This window comes from Scomber japonicus, chromosome 1, assembly GCF_027409825.1.
Source record: "Scomber japonicus isolate fScoJap1 chromosome 1, fScoJap1.pri, whole genome shotgun sequence".
NCBI classification, from domain to species: Eukaryota; Metazoa; Chordata; class Actinopteri; order Scombriformes; family Scombridae; genus Scomber; species Scomber japonicus.
This window is the reverse complement of record NC_070578.1, coordinates 9989022-10012585: the sequence shown is the minus strand read 5'-3', so window position 1 is coordinate 10012585 and position 23564 is coordinate 9989022. Positions and strand designations below refer to the sequence as shown.

General features: G+C 38.2%; 1 protein-coding gene across 4 annotated transcripts in view; it reads right to left on the bottom strand.

Moving 5' to 3' along the window:
* The window catches only part of ntrk3b (neurotrophic tyrosine kinase, receptor, type 3b), a 177759-nt gene extending 159064 nt beyond the window's left edge, over positions 1-18695 (bottom strand). For all 4 annotated transcript variants that reach the window (XM_053316253.1, XM_053316269.1, XM_053316277.1 and 1 more), the window contains exon 1: positions 18454-18695. In XM_053316253.1, the coding sequence (XP_053172228.1) occupies positions 18454-18695 (242 nt within the window). The remainder of the gene's footprint in view (positions 1-18453) is intronic.
* Between the last annotated feature and the right edge of the window lie 4869 nt (positions 18696-23564).

Here is a 23564-nt window from a genome sequence, read left to right as displayed (position 1 = left end):
ATCTAGTCCTCACATACTCCAGCTCTCACACAAGTCTACAGTGTCAACCAATTACCTCCAGTAGGAAAGACAGGAGAGAGATAGAGCTCAATGTTGTTGAATATTTGATTTGTTTGCTATTTTTCATCCAGCTTCCATTTAGGTAACTGCTTTTCTCTCTGTCTCTCTCTCTCTCTCTCTCTAACACACACACACACACACACACACACACACACACACACTTTTTTTCATCTCATACACACACTGGATTTTTATCAAAATGAAGGTCCGTGAGACCATTCCTAATCCATCCAGCCAGACAGAATAACCTGAGGACACATATCCTTTTTGTCTCATTAGTTTACCTCAAGACAAAAACCACTGCAGCTGCTCATCACCTTCTTGTTCATATTTTTCCAACATACCATGAGTCATAACTATATACACATACATCAGAGTGTATTGAAAGTGGAGTAATTGTTTAGAAAATAAATGAAAACCCTTAAACATCCACTCCAAAAGCCAATCTGCAGTAACAATAAACTCATTAGTAATGCTTGACAGGTGACGGCTTCCTCTATAGTTCACAGTGTCAAATGTAGACACCATTACACTCACTTTAATCACCTCAACAGTTTCTCCATCAAACACAATTAGCCACATTGGAGGCTAATTTTTCCCAAAGAGTCAAATTAGTTTGACTCCCAAAGGTGTCTCTCCTGATGACGTACTCACCGCTGTTGTTGTTTAGCCCTGTTGACTGTTGACATTGACTCATATAATGTGGGGACGTTGTGTGATTAATAAATTATACACTATACTCAGTGTTTCGTGAAGTGCATGAAATACAGGATGATGAAATATGCTGAAATCTCCCATGTCCCGATTATGGCCGAATAAGGTCAAAATGTGTCTGTTACTTATTTAGCAATGCAGAATTTTGCAGTAAAACCATCTCTCTAACATTTCAGTATCAATTCTCCCCCAAAAGACAGAAAAAGAAAGCAAATGAATGCTTAAAACATATTATGATGGTTCAGTTGGCACCACATTAGCGACCTCTGTCTGGAAGGTAATTTGTGCTGGAATTTTTAGTTAAAAATGTATGAACAATCTAAGCTGTAAATGCAAATGTCCCAAGTCCCCTAGTAACATATCTTGTGAAAAGCAGGCTAATTTAGTCTAACAATTTAGACATCCTCATGTTGAAGCCACTTCTCTCACAGCCTCTTTCATCCCTGAAGAATATTTGAGTCATGAGCAGCAGATACAACAATGTGTCCATTCGGCTTCATCAGCACTACGCTCACTCCCTTTTCACCTCATATTTTTAGTATGCAGTGGGATAACTACTGTGATTCCCAGATTACTAACACAGACATTAAAAATAGCATATTACAAAGTGCAGATTTCAGAGCTACAGCTCCCTAAATAAAACCCCTTACGAATTAAAAACCAAGACACAACATTGGCTATATTTGTATATGATGTTTCAACACCATCAAAATGGAAGTAAACTTTGAAAATATGAAAAAAAACACTGTTAAATGCACCACAGCTAAAACTAGTAGCTATAGCACATGCATTTCATTTTTTTGTGATCAGATTGTCTTGTTGAGATTAAGATCTCCCCAGAACAAGAATCCACAACCACACAACCAGAATACAAAAATAACAAAAGAAAGCTGCTGAAGAATTGGATCAGTTCCTCCCAAATTGGTGCATACAGTATATATGCAAGGATACATAGTCATTGGATCAAGTACTGTAGTACTGCCAGGTGTAAATGAGAGAAGAAATGTGCAGACCTGTATAGATGTATATCTTGAGATGATTATTCTTCAGGTTGGCGGTTGTCATAGTAACACAACATGCTTTCCCAGCACACACATTTTCCAGGTACAGAGCTTAAATAGCAACTAGAGGGCTGGACATAGACCAAAGGAAAAGAAACAGACAGGATATGCATAGTCTTTGTGGAGAGGATACCTCATCTTCAGGGGGGAAATGTCACAAACAGCAATAATGCCAAGTCAGCTCAAGAAATAGATCTCAAAACAAAACATCCCTATTCATCAAGCAAAGATATTGAGTACTTCAAGCAAGAGATCAATGCATGGCACAAATGTATTTTTTCTTGCCCTTAAAAAACTAAACTGTAAGCAAATTTTACTATTGAATAACCTGGAACAAAACAAATAGGCTAACCAATTAGCCAATATTAGCCTTTTGCAATACAGTTCAATAGACAGACAGACAGATAGACAGATAGACAGATATATAGATAGATAGATAGATAGATAGATAGATAGATAGATAGATAGATAGATAGACAGATAGACAGACAGATAGATAGATATATAGATAGATAGATAGATAGATAGATAGATAGATAGTGAACAGAAATATAGAGGGTGGTACCAACTCATGGCAGGAAAACTACTATATTTATGTTTATATTATTAATAATATTTATGTTTATTTCACTTAAAGGGGACCTGTTATGCCTTATTTTTAGTCATATATAATGTAACAAAGTCGGATGTTCATGTTTAAAGAAACATGGGGTTTGGCCAAATGAGGTGAATGTATGTTGTAGTAATTCCTGTGATTAAAAAGCACCAGCTCCAGACTCTTCTGAACACTGTTTTTCTACTTTTAGCCCAAGCTGATGTCAGCTCGTGACAGATTTCTTTATATGGTCATGTGCTCAACACACAGCCCTAAAGTTCATTGCTCCAGTATTTTTCTATTGTTTTTAGGGTAGTCACGCGTAACTCGAGTCGAGCTAGCACGCTGTGAGTGTTTTTCCATTTCACAGCAGGACAAAGTAAAATAAGTTGTTTACCTGTTGGAGGTGTGCTGGTTGTCTGCAGATCTTCATCAAACAACATCATCGCTGTGGCTGTTCCTACTTGATTTATTCATATGCTAAACATATATATTTCAATATGATGATGTCAATATGTCTGCGAACAAAGCTCTTCTAATTCAGTGAGTGTTTAATTTCCTGTAAATTCTTCAGAATAAAAGTCTCCTATTATTTAGTCATTTAAAAGCTTTTAATATGAAGCGAGAAAGCAGGAATTGTTGGGTTTGCATCAGCTGCAACTTAACACAACTCTGCTACAGCTTTCAGAAAGTTGGCCAATCAGAACACAGTCAGGAGGGGGGCCTTAAGGGCACAGGACCTAAAACTGCCTGTTAGAAACAAAGTCTGTACTGAGCGGCTACAGAAAGGGCCAGTATAAGATAAATAAAGAGTTTTTTGAACTGTGAATCATTCAAAGCTACTCTAGTGGAGCCCCAGAATAAAAATATAGAGCAGGAAATGAGCATAATAGGTCTCCTTTATCTATTGCTGCCATGTTTCAGAAATTTCATGGCTCTCCTTCATGTGTACTCCTTCATAAGTGGAGTACACATGAATGGATGGGGACAAAAATTAAATCACTATGAAAGGGTACAGTTGTTTAAAAAAATAAATAAAAAAGGTTTGGAGGAGGGAGATATGAATGACGAGGATGTGATTCAGCAGGAAGAGGATGATGTCAGGTACTTCTTAAAATGATGAGTTTTTTGGAGATGGAAAGTGACTCTGATATTCTGACTGGAGCAGCAAGGTCGTTGCACCAACAGGGAGCCAGTAGGAAAGAGAGCTGAGTCCCGGTGGACCATTTACTTTTAATGTGTTCTCATCTGCCTCCACACAAAGCCCTGTCGGGGTCTTAAAAATCCCTGCCAGTGCCTTCTACTCCTGCACGGCCACCAAGAGTCCTCGGTTCACTGAGAATGATCGGTGAGTATAGCTGAATGGCCTGCCAGGTCTATAATGTTTTGATGTAGTGCAATACGCACCAATAGTCCTCAGAACAGAGCAAATACAGATATCAGACCATCTGAGGTAATCAATAAATACAGGATGCAATGGCGCTCAGGGCCAATATATATATCATTCTGCTTTCTGGGAAATATGAAGGTACATTTGTGCCATGTTGCTTTATTCTGTCCTCAACCCTGATGGTGTTGGCAGTCAAATCTAAACAGCCAGGATTGTATAGCCATGAATTCATCATGAATGTTTACTGCCCAAACATCAGCACACATATTGCCTCAAACAGATCTCACTCGCTTGTACAGATAGAAAACCGATGGACGGATGAGGCCAAGAGAGGGCAGATGTTATCTGGGTGATGTAGTGCTTTGCTTTGGCAGAAGAAAAATACCAAAAACATAATTGTCATTTTTTTCAAGAAAGTGTTTTTCTATTTAGGAGCTGCCCAAATGTTGTTGCATTCTGGTCAAAAAATTACAAAATGAATGACAAAATGAGAGTAATAGTCAACTGCGAGGCTGGGATCAGCACTATCCCCCCAGTGACCCTGAACTAATCAGACAGCAGAAGCCATGTGAGGCCACAGTGAGACATGTTGAAGCAGAGATTTTGATGCATGCAATAACAGACAACACAGGAACTACAGATGAATGAAAAAATGCACAGACATGAACAACAATCTCTGAGGTAGAACTTTGTACTTTGATTTAAAAATAAGCGCTTCCTTTTACACAAAAGAGAAGAGAGAATACGTTAAATAGCATTCATCAAAATGCATGCCGTGTAGGAGAACATGGCTGAACCTCGGTGAGAACTGAGAGTGCTGCATTATTCACACAGCTCTGCCAGTCATCGCTGACATGGAGGACAGTGGGGTGACTCATCCTACTTGATAATACATGATGATTGATGTTTTTTGAAACACAAAACATCCCACATGAATAATAATCAGGAGCTTTATTAGGGCTGGGAGATAAAGGAGGAAGGTGGGGTTTTGTGTTGGTTATGTCTAGTGGGAGTCAGCGGCAGTGATGGACCCTGTGAGAGCCAGACATATACATCCTCACCTGGGGAGAGGTTATCACTGAGGAAATTAAAAGTGTGCAAGTGAGAGATGGGCCGACGGAGAGGAACACACAGGGAGAGAGAGAGATCAAGAGAGGAAGAACGGTCCCGAGCCGCCACCATCACACAGACGCCTGACACTGTGCATCATCCATCAATATCATACAGAGGAAGGAATTAGCTATAATGCTGCTTCAGAGTGGCTTCATTAAGCCAACAGATACCATGTTAAAACATGATTGACTGTATTAAACCTTCAGTAAAGCTCATGCTTCCCGATTAGACATAAAATGGTCTGCCTTGAGCTCTCCAATACGTATCTGATAGCAGTACAGTACTTGATAACTGTTACTTACTGGTGATGAATTATTTAAAGAAAAAAAAAACAGCAAAAGGCAATCCATGTAAATAGATGTAAACTGATTTACTATGCACAAGGCAAACATTTCAGTCAGATTCAGTCAGATTTATTTTATGTTTGTCATGCAACCATGGAACAAATTGCAGTTTAAATAGGTAGATACATGATTTTTTTCTGTTCCCTTCAATCTCCAAAATTTGACATGATAAATTATTGCAACCAGTAGCGACATTGACTCGTAATCTGCTATATAAAAGCAGAAGCTCAACAAAATGTCAACAGAAAGCCCCTGGAATGCCACTGCAAGGCTTTAAAGGGTTTTTCTAATCCTGGCTAAAACAGCAGAGCCTTCAGTATTTTTCACCCCTCGATCCTCAATGCATCTTTTGATTGTTAAAGGGGGGGAAGGTGCTTCATTAGTATGCATCTTAAAGGCGCGAGGGCTGCCTGCAGATGCAGGAGTTGAGGTGGTGGGGGCGTGGGAGAAGCTGGGTCAGTCACATGGCCGGGACTTCTCACAGCATCCCTGCATACAGAAGGATCTGAACGAAGCGCCGCTCTCTCCTTCTAATTCTCAGATGGCAGCCATGACCTACTTTCCACAAAGACAGGCTCATGCAAACTTGATGATATGCTTATAACAGAGGAGCCCGTCGTGCACTGCCTGAGGTGAGCCTCGCAATGCGGAGGCAGCAGGGGGTCTGTATGGTAACGGCCAACTGGTAGGACATGTGTTAGCAACTCTGTCTTGGGTGGCTAAATGACATTAGTGTTGATGACACTGATGCAGCATGGGAGTGGAGATTCAGTGAGGGTTTTTGAAGGCTGTCAAGATCACCTGCAACCCAAAAGCAGACGGCTTCATTTCAAAGTCTCATGCATATCTATAGCCTAGGACAAACCAATAATTAATTAATTAATCTAAATAGCTCTTAAACTACAATGGCTGCCATGAAAATACTGTTCCCTGTTGCATCTATCCTGCATTAGAAAGTACTGCAGCCCCTGAAGACATTTCCTTTTAGAGAGCTCTTGCAGGTTGAATTTCTTACTGGATTTACAGTTTATGTAGCATGAAAATTATACTGTGAAATGTTAATGTATGAGATATATATATATGTACAGTATATGTATTATATTGTATTTTGAGCAGTGACCTTAAGCTTTTTTTTTTCTTTTCACAACGTCATATTACGTAACATAAGGGAGTTGCTCTCCCCATCACAGCTGCAGTACGCTATAATAAGTAATTAGTGTAATGAGTCTGAGCGCTTCTCATTTAGTGAATTTGAATTTTTTTTCTATAGTTTTGCATCATCGTAATTATGTTTGTACAGGTCACACAAATTTCAGGCTAGGGCATGGTTTCAACAGTAAGAAGTAGCAGCTATTCATACAGTTTATATGCAGGTTGAATAGATGAACTTTATTCCTATGGAGAACCATTTTGTTCAAAACTCCACCCAAACTGCACACCATCTATCTAGGTACAAGATACCACCAATCCAATCATCTAAGGCAGAGGAAATTGGTGTTATTAATATTAATGTGTGCCCTCCAGTCTGTTGGTCATAACAAAAGAAATAAATCAGGAAATAGAGTCAAGGAAGTTAAATCTCATCTGTAACAAGAATGGAGTTCATTTTTACAGATTTATACAGATGGATCAAAGGATCAGAGAGAGAGAGAGAGTAACCATTCTTGAATTAAGAATTAAAAGCAGACATAGAATCTCAGATGCTGGCAATATTGTGACAGTAGAGGACAATAAACCACATAACTCAGTCTCATGCAGTGATTCAGCAGCAGCACCAGCAGCTTTAACTACAACAAGAGAAATCAAATCCTAGTCTAGACCAGATATCAAACATTATCCAGAATTCACAATGCAGGGTGTGAGGTGGATTTTATTTGGGTACCAGTACGCATGAGTGCAGAGGGAAACGAGGAAACGAAGCAGATTACTTGGCAAAGGCCGCTGCTCATAAGGACAGAGTAGACACTGCTCTACACGGACTGTCAGAATACAGTTCAATCATAGTCAGTCAAAGAAATGTGGCAGACTACATTGGAAAAAGAAAATAAGGGAAGGTCTTACTTTGCCATACAGAAAAGAGTGGTAAAAGCAAACTGCAATTTTGCCTACAAAAGAAAAGATTTCAGTTGTCCAGTCTTGAGCATTGAGGTCTTAGAGGTGGGCTGGCTCTGATTGGAAACATCCAGATGGCAAATGTAACTGTGGAGACTCAGAGACAGAGCCATCCTCATCCAGTGAAGGTATTACTCACTGCAAAAGAAAGAACCTGTTCGGAGACCTGGGAGATGCTGGAGAAACACTTTTTACTCTGCACACTTTACTCAACCTGGATAAATGGACTAAAATAAAAACAGCTGATGGGATATTTGTATCGTATTGGACTACTTAAGAAAAGATTTTGCTATATATAACTGTCAAAAGGAACATCTATATCAAACATTACTAGAGAAGAAGAAGAAGAATAAGAAGAAGAAGAAGAAGAAGAAGAAGAAGAAGAAGAAGAAGATAGAAGCAGGAAGTAGTAGGTAGAATATGAACAAGAAAAAAGGAACAGTGCAAAATAACATTATTTGTGAACCTCTAGCTAGTATGGTTGTGTGCTATGTCCACTTGGTTGAGACACAAGATAAGTGGATAGGTGGTGTGTAGTTTGGGTGGAGTTTTCAATGAAATGGCTCTCCCTACACTGGTGCCTCTGTGACAGAAGAACTCAGTTGTGTGCAGACTCATTATAGACAGGAGGGTTGTGTTATTTGCAATATGATGAAGTTGAGGACTAGATGTTGATGACCCAGGACCATGTGAGGCTGATATCTGGTTTAGTTCAACTGCTTCACCTTCCAGCAGCACCTCTGCACCAGTTGTACATCACTGGAGATTTTGAAGATTTTGAAAACATAAAAGGTCCTCAGAATCAGTCACCATGCCATCTTGAATTCAGAAGTAGTGTTTGATGTACAAAATGAACCTGTGAAAACACCAGTTGATGAGGGATAATACTATTTTGTAAACACGGTTATTGTTTGACACAGCATGATGTTAATTATTAACTTTGCTTATCTAACGCAGGATCCTGGTGTCTAGTTACATAGCTCGGTGACTTTGTTTGCTCAGCTAAAACATTTGTAATTTTTATTCTCACGTGTTGTTATGTAGCTGTGACAGAAGGTTTTGGGAGATGTTGCAGTAATGAGCAGTGGTGTCTCTGAGGTCCTCTCATACCTAACCTGGGTTGCATTTGTTTTGTACCACAGTTATTAATGATTGTCCTTTGCCATATTCTCCAGCATAGCAGTGTGTATATGACATTGCACTGTTATACTGTTATATCCCAAGACTATAATAGACATCTTAATATTCTATGAGCCTGTATGTGATCATTGGTCCCAGATACAACTTTTGCCATCAGGGCTCCCAAACTCTGGACTCTACTAATGTGGAGTGTGTGTGTGTGTGTGTGTGTGTGTGTGTGTGTGTTTCTACACATATATTTTACATTTACATACTGTTTTTACAGGATTCATGTTGTTTTTATTTCTTTTTAATTGATTTTAACACTTAATTTGATCTCTGTAATCTATTATTTTACTGCTTCTGCCTTAGCACTGTTCTGTTCTCGCTGTCTCTACTCTTATATAATGTGTTCTGTTTTTGCCTTGTGAAGCACTTTGTGTGTTTGAAAAGTGCTATATAAATAAAGACTATCATTACTATTACTACTACTACTGCTACTACTACTACTATTAATATCATCATCATTATTATTATTAATATTATTATTATTAGTAGTAGTAGTAGTAGTAATACTATTCTTATTCTTATTGTAGTTTAAGTTGGATACAGGCATGAAGGAGCTGGAGTGGAGGATCTGAAGCTTTGGAGGCCAGACATTGTCAACCACTTGTACTGGACTACATCTTCCACTCCTCGAGGAAATCCAGATATGATGGAGGTTCAGTGGCATGTGCAATGAATCACTTGTGTTATTTTGTGAAGACACCAAAGTTGGTATTGAAGTACAGCAAACTCTGCAGCTCCATCACGCATGAATAAGTAATGTTACAAATAAATATTATAAAATATTTGTTTATGCAGGATCTAAGGGAGCCATTAAACTGGAGATCATAGCTACAGCATCAGTGAAGGATACTTGGCTGTTGTCCTCACAGCATCAGAGCTTCTCACTGTAGGCGTTTCACTCCCTCATCCTCCACTTTGCACTTTAACACACTGACTTCTCCTTCCTCCAGATGTACAGCAGGTAACTATTTTGTGATCTTTTTTAAGAATTAGAGCCACTAACAAAGAAACCCTGCAGTAATTGACATGTGGTGGACGAAATATTAGAAACACCTCTCAGTATAAAGCATTACTAATCAGCAGCAACACAAACTACAGCCTCCACAATGATAGTAAAGCTGGGACTAAAACAATTTCAATAAAACTGAATGTTACAGCCTGCATCATCATCTGCTGCTTCTCCTGGCAGCACTGCATGACAACCAAAATGGTTGCTGAGAGGTAACTAGCACCAGTGAACATGAGGTATGTTCTGCAGTTTCTTACATAAGGTTCTGCAAAGGTTCCATGAAAGTCCACCAGCCAATCAAAGGGAAGCCATCACAAAAGTTTTAGTCAGTCATTTAATATAAATTACTATTAAAGTCAGTGCATGTCTAAAATATTACAGAACTGAATGTGATCTAAATATTTCCATCTCCCATAGCATATGCATTAGCCCTAATGGCGTCTCTGAGGGAGGACTACTCCACTTCACCAAAGACTCTATGCTTCCCTTTCCTCCACTGCACCAGGGGCCCTTTACTAAATTGTGCCAGAAGATCACGAAACACGAGACAGCTGACTTGTAACTTGCACAGCATTGATGGTTTAAAGCAGCCTTTAGTGTGAAAACCTGCACAAATGTTACAAGGGGTTACATTTTCAGACTCAATTGTTTTGTGGTTTATTTAGTTTTGAAGCCTGGTAATAATATGCAATTTGGGGGGGGGGGGGGGGACTGGATCATGAGTTACTGAGCGATGGGGTATTTCCAAACATTTTCACTATTTAATCATGATTATTAAATAAAAAATCTTGTCTCAAAATGGTCTATCTCTGTGTATTTTTGATGTAGAGCCAGATGCAGATTAAAACATTTACAAATAGCTAATTAAGCATTGTGCAGCATTGGCAGTATCCACTCTGTGCTTTCTAGTTGTTTTAAAAGGGTAAATTGACCATATGTGTACTTATATATATATATATATATATATATATATATATATATATATATATATATATATATATATATATATATATAAAACTGACAGTCATGATTTATGTATGTTTTGCCTGATCCTAGTCAAAAACATAATAATATAATATTATATATAATTATAATATTTATATTATAATATGTCACCTTGTTTTACTCGTTAGTGGTTTCCTGCTGCTGCTCACTCTATGTGTTAAAATGCTTTTTGGTCAGTTTTATTGTGATACTAACTTCCAAGTTAGTGTTTTGAATTTTGATGGTAAGATTAAACCTTGGTATTTGTACAACACAACATGCTTTATTTTACTCAATGCAGTTATCACCTAAATGAGGCCATTGAAACCATTTGTACCATCTGTCATGCTTTTAAAAACATATAAGTAATGTATCTCTCTCCTTATCTGCCTCTCCATCTCCCTCCTGCGGTAATGATAGAGCAATGTCAAACTTTGGTTTAGACAATATATAACATTTGAGAATATCAGAGCACGAGAAGAATTTTCATGTTATCAAGCTCTCCACCAAAAGTCACTTCATTAAATGGTAATCATCAAAAATGCACTTCCTTTTGCCTCTGTCCTGTAGCAACATAGGCACCTCAGCAATGGAGCAAGTGGAGCAATTGCACACCCATTCAAGCAATTGACATTTTTCGCATGCTTTCATGCCACATGTTCAAACTGTTACACCACAAATTCATAACTGAAAACGTCGCAGCGTGAAAAGAGGACACTGACAGCACACAGACAGACAGGACAGAGCAGCACAGCGCAACAGCTAGTTATTCAAACAGTCCCTCTGGTTTCCAATAATGTGCTTACAGTTTAGGTTCATTCAAAAGGTTTGGTAAGGTAGAAAAGCAGAAAATGGTATGGTATAAAATGTCTTTTCAAGTTCGCTCCCCTGTTTGTACATAACAAGGCACCCATGGCTGTACACATAGACTTTGTGAAATATTGTTGTTATTTTAGTATCTGGTTTAGCAATTTGGGATATTGTCTGATCTAACCTGTTGCCTCTAACCAAATTATTCTTTGCAACTTCTAAAAGCTACAAAATAAAGCTGGCTGTCAAACCTCAACACTTGTTTTGGTACAGACTAATTCTGTCTGTATTAAACTATTGTGTGCATGGAAAAACTGTCAAGTGCTGAAAATTGGCAGAGCATATCTGGCCACATTCCAAATGTTGTTGCTTATTATGTGTTTTATGAGACAGCTCCTAATTGAAATCTACATTTTGCCCAGTTTTTGACAATTTTACATAAGTAAATGTATTGTACAGCTGCTTGTATTTAGGCTTTTACCATTAGGAAAGTTTAATTTTTTGTTAAATGGGTAAGAGGACATTGAAAAATGTTTTTATTTTGAGTTGATATTTCTCAATGGTATTATTTTCTTATCATTATACCATAACTCAGATAGTGTGTATGTGTAATATCAAACCAATTTAAACAATACCCAGCTTTATTCAAAAAATCAATAGACAGACTCGTTTCCAACAATAAGAGCGCAGCAGTAATGTAGTAAGAAAATAAGCAAGTGTGATTTTTGCTTCATATCTGCTTAGATACAAAGCAGATAACCAACACTGATGTCAGGCAGGAGTAAAGCTCTGAGCTATATTCTTCATGATCAGCTAACAGAGGGTAAGTGAGGTTTAGGTATAATTTACATGCTCTTTCAAATGATACAAACATGCTGAAAACTGCAGATCACATGCAGAAACCCCAACAGGCTTGTAAAAACATCTCACCCTTAAAAGGAAAAAACAAAGAAAGAAATAAAATGGCAATGACAAAAGAGAAATATCAAGGTGACAAAGAAAAATAAATCAAGATGACAAACAGATACAGGTGAGCCGGGCATCAGAAACACAGACATCAAAACTTCACACAGCGGAGAAAAGAACAAAGACAAAGAAATGGATAAAGAACAGGGAGAGGGAGGTGATGGTGAAATAAATAAATATGCTGTACCCACAGAGAGGATGGGGGGTGGGGGGGGGGGGTTTCAAGTGAGAATGAATGTGTATAAATGCGTGTGTATGGAGAGAATACACCACTCTATACATCCATCTGACATCTCAGATTATACGGGCTGGAACAAACTCCTCTGACTGTGTTCAAGATGACTGGGCCTGGAAAAACCCTGGAAGGTATCTGTTATTTTCCACAAACATAGACATTAAATCATTATTCTTAAGAATCTGTCTGCAAGTGTGTTATTGCAAAAAATAAACCAGATTACACTATAAAAATGATGAACATGTGTTTGGATTGTCTCTTTTGTTAGAACACTGTATGTCTCCTCAAATGCGTCTTTAATCAGCAATTTATTTGATGAATGTTTCTTAAAACAGAGTCCCAAGGCTGTGCAATAAACATATTTTACAGCACATTTAGCAAAAAAAAAAAAAAAAAAAAAGATCCTTGATGCAATTAAATTAATGCCTTTAGCTTTTTTTTTAGGTCTATGTTTTGTCTTCATATTCCATTCAGGCGCTCTAGAGGCTCATGTCAATCTTTTTACTCATCATATGGACAACTACACTGCCTATGAAAGTCCAGACAAAGTTGGGGCAGTTGTACAATGGCTGTAAACTCTTAGAAGGGTAACCCTGACGACGTTGTGTCTCAGAATTTGCTTGTGAGGAGTCATGGGTGTCAAAAAGGCTCTTAACCTACAAAAAGAATGATTTCAAGAGCAAAAAAGTGCCACAGTGAAAAAGAGTGAAGGTTACAGTCGAAGGTCAGCACTTGAGCACATAATTCACGAGACATAAATAGACTATCAAACTAACAGCAATGACCAATCAGGAGAAAAATAGGGAAAAATAGGTATGTCACATTGGCTAACACAACCTGCATGGAAACCAGGATTCATACATATATGAGTATTTAGACACCGTCCCCACCTGGTAATTAAAAGACACCTAAACACAATCACTATATTATCTGTCCACCTTTTACACAGCAGACATTTTGACTTGTCACTGCATTTACATCACAGGTGTTATTAATAACATGAACAATGGCTCTGTTCCATTTAGATTCCCCAGTAAGCAAAGCCAGCGAGCCAGCATGCACAATATGATGGCCCTGAAACCTGCACACGTAAACAGAAAGCAGGCGTGAGTCATGTTATTAATTATACTCCTGTTTTTCTCCGGTATGACGTTAAAATTGTTTGCGGTGAAAAATGCCTATTCCCATTCAGAAGCCTTATGCAAGGACTACAGTATAAAGCAGATACTTGGAGTTTGAGGTTGCTATTGGTCACAGTCACACAGTGTGTGGGCTGCACAGTTTTAAGAGGTAGAGAAAACACTGAATTTATGTAATGCAGTAATGCTCAGTGTCTGAACCTGGTGGACACTCGCAGCCCACACAAGTCACCTAAGCAGACCTTGGAAACATTCCTGTATGAAACAGGTTTCTTTGGCAGCATCAGCAAGCTGGCAGGTTTCAAATAAAATGTGTAGTTCAAGTTGTCCAAGGATCGATACTTTCAAGTGGAGCAGCTGTTTTAAAATTTGACCAAGAAAAGAGAGGAAAACAAACTTCTCTAACAACATTTTAAGGAAGGAAAGTAGCTTGTATAGGCACAAAATGTTCAGGTCATTTTTGAGTGTAATTAAAGGTGAAATATACAATGACAAAAGAGAGGATGGATGGATGGATGGATGGATGAATGGATGGATGGATGGATTTCATTTTCTTTTGTTCCTTTTCACAACACCCTATCCTATAAGATCATATAAGCCTCCATTCTATGATTATATTTAATGGCATAGTACAATAGAAACTGTGTTCAGATAGCATGGTCAGCATTCCTTTATTAAAAAAGTGTCTGATTCAGCATTACTGAAATATAACCAGGAACGTTATGTTGTTTGTGACATTGGGAAGGATATATATACAAACACAGTTTTCATGGTAAATGTGATATTATGATGTATTTTAAAGGATGGCTTAAGTCCTTGGACTTTTATAGACTGGATGATCAAGATTTTAAAGATATTAAACGATAAACTTCAAGCAGTATTTGGCAAAGTAGATAAACAGTGAACCATTTTGAAGTGTGGAGCTCTCAGTTAGTTTGCGGATAAACAGATGGCAGTTTTACAAGTTCATATAAATCTCTTTGATTGAAGGAACGTTTGACATTAAAGATGATCAGAATTCTGATACTTTGGGAAGAGGCTTCTCTTTTCAAAGGCAAATAGAAGACTCCTAATTTTCAAATTCACAGGCATAGAGTAGTGTCTCCTAATGACTGCAACAGCAAAGACAAACACCACACATAACTAGAATATCAAAACTATTTACTGAGAAGGAAATTGAGGCTTGTATCTTTACAGTCTGCCTCCACTCCAACATGTTTTTGCTTATTGGTACTTCACTTGCATGAGCATTGTGTAGACATATGCATGTACAGAGTTTGACAGTATAAAGTCAATTAATCTGTTGTTGTTTACTTCAAGATCAGACTTCAAGACATTTGTGGAGAAAAAACATATTAGACACAAATACTTATCAAAGAAGAGTATTCTATAGGTCTTAAAACATATCTGGTCTGGTTGGGATCTTTAAATATAACTGACAGACTATAAATACAGAATGATTATGTGGGCATGACATTCAGCTTAAAGCACCAATAATGTCAATATAAGCACTAACAGTACATGAATAAGTGCAGCTTTCCTGGGGAAATATGGCTCTTGTAAACTTGTGCTTAAACTGATTTCATGTCAGATGTACAAAGTGTGAATATAAGTGGAACAGACATTATGAAATGTAACATACATTTATTCTGTGGATGTGTATAAGCGATGTTGTAACTCTCTAGAAATGCTTAGCACAGATTCTACCAAATTCTTGGCTGATGGCTGGTCTGGTGTTTGCAACTCCCCAAAGATTTCTTTTTTAATCTTGTGCGCACAAGATTTAAAAAAAAAAAAAAAAATCATCTTTCTGCACGACTGGAGCTCAGTAGTTTCCAATTTTTTGTTAATAAAAAAACTGACTACAGACAAGTCTCAAGTTGAAACAATATAACATTATTTTACCATTTTATTGCTATATTGCCATAGGAAATAAAGCCAAGTTACAGATTGACTATTACTATCAACATCAAAGATATACCTTCTGCAGCCTCACAATCTGATTAAATAGTTCAATGTTTTGCACCAGTTTCACACAATGAATGCATGCACTGTATGCTACTGAATACATATACACAAGGTTTGAATGGATGGTTGTACTTAAGAGTAGTGAAGATGAGGATACATATTGAGGGCATTGAGCTATTTACAACACAGTGATGACAGTACAGATTGTCCTGACACTTCACTCTCTCCTTACAAACCAGGCTCTCAAAGGTCCAAAAAAAAAAAAGGAAAAGAAAATGAGGCCAAACGTCACCACCAGAGGTGGAGATGCTGATTGGATTCTGCAAACAAGCCTGCACCTGCAGTCAGAGCCGCACTTACACAAACCTGTCAAATGCTTCAGCTGCTCTTAGAAAACCGTTTTTTCTTCAAGTATCACAGCAAGGCCTTATCTTATCCACTTCAAACAGTGATGCCTCTTGCGATGAATCTCTAATGTGAGAGAACTGGAAAACTATTATCTGGACTTGGCAGATTTCTTTGGCTGGCCAATCCTCCCACAGTTCCTGCTAGGAGCCCTCGCTCTAGTTTGCTGTCTCCACAAATTGTCCCCATCTCATTCTGTTTCCCATGTGATGAATGAAATAGACTTCTTGTTAGTAAAAACGCCTTACTGAGGGGACCAAGGACGATTTGTACTGTGTGTATCGTCAATGATGAACTCCTCTACATCTCTATGGATACAGGTACAGAACAACTATTATTAATCAGACTTGAAAAAGCAATTTATACAATATATAATTACAGAGACACATGCTTAAACCTTTCTCTGTTGTATTGAGGCATTTTTGTAAATATTGCTAATTATGTGCCACAGTACAGCTTTTAAGCTACATAATTGCTATATTCAAAACTGAAAATGTGTAGTCAATCAGATTGTAGGCAAATAATTGATCATCTCTGTGTGGTTTGAATGACTGAAACAGTATCAAATGTGTCAGCTGATGTGACATTGGGAGGTTTTGTCTCTGATAGGCTGTCATTGAGCTGCTGGTGGTGCTGGGTGGAGGTCGCTGTCCATGCTGAGCAGCAAGAAAACAACCAGCCTGCTGGCGAGGGGCCATGAAATGCACAATTAGTCCCGGGTCAATTGCATTAGGATTTTCTCAAAGGCAAAAAGGCAATCAATGGACGACTGTACGCTTCTTACAAACACACTATTTTAGTGAGTTTGAATAAAGTAGAAAATGTACATATGGATGTCACTGGATCAGAGGAGAGATAAATGTACATGTGGATGGAACATGTTGAACAGAGGAAATCTTAATCCTAGAGTCATCATGGGGTCACTCTAATCACTAACAAGGTGCTGTGACCTGTGACCCTTCATCTCCTTAACGACCTTTGCTTTTAATGTTGTTTGCTTTAAACTGGAGCTCATTCTGTGCCTGACTGGACTGAGAAGTCTCTCTCATAAAACAGTCACGTAAATGACTCCAGTGTTGTAAGGAGCGCTTGGCTCCCAGTGTATAAAGGGTACCAGGCTACCCTCTAGTGGCACGGCAAAGCGATGAACCGTATCACCAAATAAGTTGTTGTCTCCCTCGAATGGATAAAGGGTAAACGGGATACCAAAAGCTGATGGGAGGAAAAGTCCTTTGTGGCGTAAGCCGGCAGAGGAAGCCGTGCAGGGAATTCCAGCGCTTCATGGGAGATGTTTACTTTATATGCAAATCAGCCTCATCGAGACCACTGGTCTTATTTTAAGGCCCGAGCTTTGCTTTTTCTGACTTTTCAAGAAAGAAACCTTTGATGTTGTTGGCAGGAAGGATCGATGCCAGAGAGAGAGAGAGAGAGAGAGAGAGAGAGAGAGAGAGAGGATGCAGAATGAAAATGTACTTCTGGGGGTGTGTGGGTGTGTGGGTGAGGAGGAGGGGGTTGGAGAGCCTGCCGTCATCACAGCTCCTCTGTTTTAAGCAAGCCCTTTATGCTATAAAAACCCAAGCATCCTGCTATACACGTCCAATTCTGTAGGAATAAAAAAAGAGGAAAGCCACAAGTGACGTTTTTTTTTTTTTAATTTTACCATCAACCCCAACCCCCACCCCCCTCCCTCCACCCCTTCTCTCGCTTTCACACCACGCAATGCATCATCTGGGCATAATAAAGTTTGTCGGGTCGCATCGGTCTCTGAGGATGCGGGGCTGAGGTGTAGCTGGTTGACCTTACTGCACCATTTCTTTCTGTTTCATTTAGCACAATCTGTCGGAAACAGTTGGAGACAGGAATCAAGTGAATGGGTGATTTGAGGTTCTCCGCAACATCCTTCTGTCATTTTGGTCATGTAAGGCCTGCGGTGCCGCTGCGGAGGAGCAACTTTATGGGGACACACGCACACACACGCACACGCACGCACGCACACGCACCAACTAGAAGAAGAAAAATAATAATAATAAGAATCCCACATTTCAAGATCAAGTTGTTGGTCTCGACGTTTGGCAGCTTTTGCAAAGGGGTTCGCCTTATAGTGCAGGGGATGAACATGAGAGAGGATAAGCGCATTTACCAGCCCATAACACATCTAATAAAAGACAGTGTTATCATACAGGGCCACTTAACACACTGATAGAAGTACAAAAAGTGAAAAGATTTTTTTTTTTTTTTTTTTTTTTTAATTAACCAACAAGTCAGATCAGTGCCATGAAAGCAACAGCCGCTGCCTCACTGAGGATGTGATCAATTACTTATGAAGGAAAAAACGCACGGAATAATCCGCATCTACTTACATAGAGGAGATGTTTTTGGATAACTCTGCTATGTCAACATTCGTCCCATTGCTCCCAGTATCTTGCAGGGCGAGTAAAGGGAAAAATCTGCCGTTGTCGGACTTATTGCAATAGATCTCTGTTTGAGAGCAGCTGCAGGTCGGCGGGCAGTCCAGCATGGAGCTCAGATAGTCCTGGAAAACACTCATCAGTAACAAAACCCTCCACCAGCAAATCCGGATCGAATAAAACCATAGATCCATGTCTCCGGGTAAAAAGGGGGATAGAAGAGGTCCCGGTGTCCTCTGGGTTAGAATAGAACAGGAGAGGAGAGAGGAGGAGTATAGGAGGAAGGAAGGAAGGAAGGAGGAGGAGGACGGTGGTGCGTCTGTACAGAGGATGCTCTATGTGAGCGTTTCTGCCGTGGATGGATGCAGTAGTGTCCTTGCGCGTCAGAGATTGGGTGGAAAAGAGAGGTGAGGGGGGAGAAAAAAGAAAAGAAAGGGAAAAGACGTAACAAAAAGGAAAAACGTAAATCAAAAATGAGAACGTGAAGTAATGCGAGGCTCCGCTCGTCTTTTCAGCCTAAGATGCATGGTGTTCCCCCGGAATGCCGTGCTGCTGCTGCTGCTGCTGCTGCTGATGTCGTCGTCTCTCTCCAAGCAGGACCAGGACGACTGGCTGGAGAGCAGAGAGACACAAAATGAGAAGTTGGAGCATCAAGTCCCTCCTACCGGCTACTGTCATACTGACACCTGCGGAAACTGCATGCAATCAACAGTGATTACAACTCTACTCATGTATACTGTGTGCTGGCTGCTGTACTGCACGATCAAATGCACGACAAAAGATTCAAATGCAAACATAATTAAAGAAAGAAAGGGGGAAAAGAATATTAAAGTTAAGTGATTAAAATCGAGAGCAAACTAGTAATACCATAATATAATAATATACATTAAGATAAATATAGTAGTAATAAAAACTAAAATGCCATTAGGTAAATGAAAATGTGTGGTCATGTCCACTGTGAAATCATTGTAGTCTAATAACCTGCATTCCATATGACAGTATATTGTATGTTTTCTCACTATTACAGGTTTTGACAGATGGTTGGAGCACTAATTAAATTCAGTATAAATATTAATGTTGTGTTTTTAATTGCTGATTTAATATATTTGTGTTTCACAGAATTTTTCTATATGTTGAATCAGAGCTGGAACCAGTGGTGGAAAAATGGGAGAACATTATTTAACATGAATATAGGCCGTTCATAATGATGCTCACCCCAACTATTTATACATTTAACTATTAGAGTTGGAATCAGTGGTGTAAAAGTATCGATCCAACCCTTTTAAAGTCTCCTACACTTCAAAATGTTTTTTGCTTACTGTCACGTCAGCTGGATGTTTGAGCTTCAGTGTGCAGAATGATGTATGTACAGTATATTTTCACATTAAAGTGCAGGTTCTGTAAGCATTATTCTGTAAGGTTCAGACAATGATGGAAATTCAGTTTCATTGGGAAGCTCTAGGAATGTGATTTAATGTCAAGACAGTTTGAGGCTACCTGTCATCAGATTAAATTGATGTTGTTCCTATATTGGTTATCTGGAAGACCCGGCAAGCACCTGCAGTTATGCTTTTATATTTTAATAAAGTATGTTTAACACATTATTTTAATTTGAACATTAAATTCTCCATTAAATTAATGTATAACATTCACATCAATGTGCAGGTACTAAACAGTACTGTGCATAACTGTTGCTGGTAACCTTTCATATACTTTGTTCACTGTATTTAAAAACTGTTTTTATTTCCCTTCAAATTCCCACTGGCCTCTCGCTGTTGTCTTTTTATTTGCTGTGAGTAACTTAGTTATAATGACCATTTTTCTGCACTGAAAGTAGGCCATTATGCAAATTCCTGCAGTATGCTTATTCAATTTTTAATAGAAATAAAGCTAATAACACCTGAATGCCAGTAAAAAATGAAACACTTGAGTAGATAGCAGTCAGTGGAGTGAATATATGAGCCAATGCTATAATGTTGTTAAGATACGACTAGTTGGATTCTCACTCAATTTAAATATTCTTTTCCATGTCCCATTATGAGCCACTGCTTAATATCAGTTACTTTATGAGGCATCTGGATTCACAAGATAATGAAATCACAAAAGGACTCAAGATGGTAAAGACTAGATGTGACAAAAGCAGTAAGAAATTAAATCAATCTAGTTGAGAAAAACATTAAGAAACTTATTTCAGAGTTCAGTTACTGTATATACATCAATATCCCATGAAATACATCTATTTTTTAAACTGCATTTAAACTTAAATAATCAAATTGTGCTGGTTACAGATGTTTCAATTTTGTAGGAGCCATTTTGGATTATTTCACCCATTGTTTTTAAATATATTTCCTAATTATTACTAATAAGAAAATGTACTTTAAAAGAATTATAAATTAATTTATTAAAATAATTTTCTCACATGTAATATTCTGTAAAGTTCTTCTGTAAGTTCAGTTCTGCCTTTAACACAGATTCTTTTGGGAGCTGGCTAATAGTAAGAACCACCTGCCACAGTCCTCTGGGCCTAATTTGAGCTGAAGTTTCAGTTTTTAAAAACTAAACTGGTATGAAACCCTTCAGTGATGGTCTTTTCAAGTGTCGTCCCCGAGCAATATTAAATGTGATCGGTTCTTCAGATTCCACAGGTCCCTACATCCTATTGTGACATTCTATTCGTCCTTGTCTTTGAAATATTTCCATTAATGAAATTTGAAAAAGTCATGAAACATCTCATTGAGCATGACACCTTTCAGATCTTCCAGGCTATCTTTACTTACCCTTTCAAACAGGCTGCCATTGCTTTGGCTGCCATTCGTCACTGCACCTCTCTCTGGGAAGACCAACCTGAAACCAAACCATCTGCCCTGGAGCCTCCATCATATTTTTTCAATTATCATCCTTCATTGATCGTCCAATTGGAAATACCTGTTTGCCATGACATCCACCTTCCTTCAGCTCTGCTGGTCTGCTAGAGTCAGGCAGGAACACCCAATATAACTGTACAGCCTTCAAAGGGTCTAGGTGAAGATGAAGGGCTGCATGAGCGGAGCATGGAGTTGTTGAGGGCTAATTATGTGGAGGGAGTGTTCTGCCATCTCTCCAAACTGAGCGACTTAAAAGACGACACACTCTCAGATCTCTTGTACACCAGAGAAAGGAGCAATAGGCAAGTCTGCGTCACAGAGCCACAGCACAGACTCAGACTGAAAGCTCCCGACTTTCCCAACAAATTGCTTCTGTAGATAGAAGAGAGAAGCATTTTTGCATGTTCATGTTCATGTTCACAGGCCTGAAATACTAGAAATGCTTTTCAATAGAGCGTCAATAGTCAAATCTGAAAAATGGTAATGCAAAATTGTGAATAAATGAATGATTTTATCATGGTGCACCACACCATGATGCTTTCTTTTGTGGTTTTATGTGTATGTTTGTCTTTTAGTGTCATGTCATCTACTTCATTATACAGATAGAAGGATGCTGACAAAATGTTATTTTGAATACATTTAGACAACTATTGTTTGTAATTACTTCAGTGTTTTTTTCAAATAAAGTTAACACATTAGATTAACATAAATGCTTTAAGTAACATGTACTAATTCATTTAGATTTTAAATCAGCAGTTTGCATTAATCTAACAATTAAAGAATATCAACTTTCCAATTTTTGCAACTTTAGAGTCGTTCCTATACCTGTACAGAAACTCCTTTCACCAGCTACAGCAGGGAATATTATGCAGTGGAACATTGGAGAGGAAAAATATAAAATGTACTTCTTTTATAGTTTTAAATCAGCTGAAACAAATCTGATAATCATAGTGTGTAATGTAAGTTAGACTTCCACCTTCACTTCATGGCAATACAGTCAATATACTGCAACAGAAAGTGACTCTACGGAACCTGTTGGCTTTATATTTGGATCATTCTTCAATGTAAAGCAGTAAGGATTAGACAATTAATCAGTTACTCAACTGGCAGAAAAATGATCTAACACCTATTTTGATAACTGAGTAATTGTTCATATTTTGTAACCAAAACTACCAAAAACAATCTGGTTTCAGCTTCTCACATGAATACTTTTTACTTCTATGAGTCTTCTCTGATAATAAACTGAATGTGTTTGGATTTAGACTGCTTATTGGACAAAACCGAATATTTGAAGTCATCTTGGGCTCTGGGAACTGTGGTGGACTTTTTTCAATATTTTGACATTTTATATACAGAATAATTAAAAAATAATAATTAGCAGAATAATTGTGAATGAAAATGACTGGAGTTGTTGCCCTAATGTTTGTACAGCAACTAGGGATCATTTTCATTATTGATTAATCTACTGCTTATTACTGCTGGGAAATATTTATTTATATTTATTTATTTATAAATTTTGATATTTCATAGTTGAAATGGTTAATCGAGAAGAAAAAAAATTGCATGTCTACTTCCAGTAATTTTCAAGCCCCTTCATGTTTCATACTACTATATTAATACTAAACTCACTGGAATGAATGGCTTCCTGGAAGAAAGGAAAACGTACATACTACATGCTACAGTATAGTATGCTCTTGTAAATTGTCAGCAGTGATGTTAACTGCACACTAACCCTAACCCTTGTGAGCTCTAACCATTAACATAGCTTCTGTTCTATAGACACTGTGTTACTGTAACTGTTTTCTGTAGCACATCAAAACTGAAATGTAACATTTCCCTACAAATAGAAGCAACCCTGTTTGGAAAAACCAATAACAAAATCAGAATAACAGCACTTCTCATTGTGGTATGCAGAATTTATTTTTGTATCTCTTGATTTTCTCTTGGAGCACCACAAAGACCCAACATCCAGAAGAGGCTTAATTTTTACATGCTCCATGTCTAAACACCATTGTGCTTCCACAAAGTGGCACTAGGCCAATTTTGGCCCAGAGGAGAAGTACACTGTATTGTGTCATTACTGCCAGCTTTGAAGTCTGCCATACAGATTTTGGACTTTGGGGGACATTTTGTGCTGCTCAATCTGCATGTTGATTTTCTGGAGCACTTCAAATGTGAAATGAAGAGGTTTTGGATAAG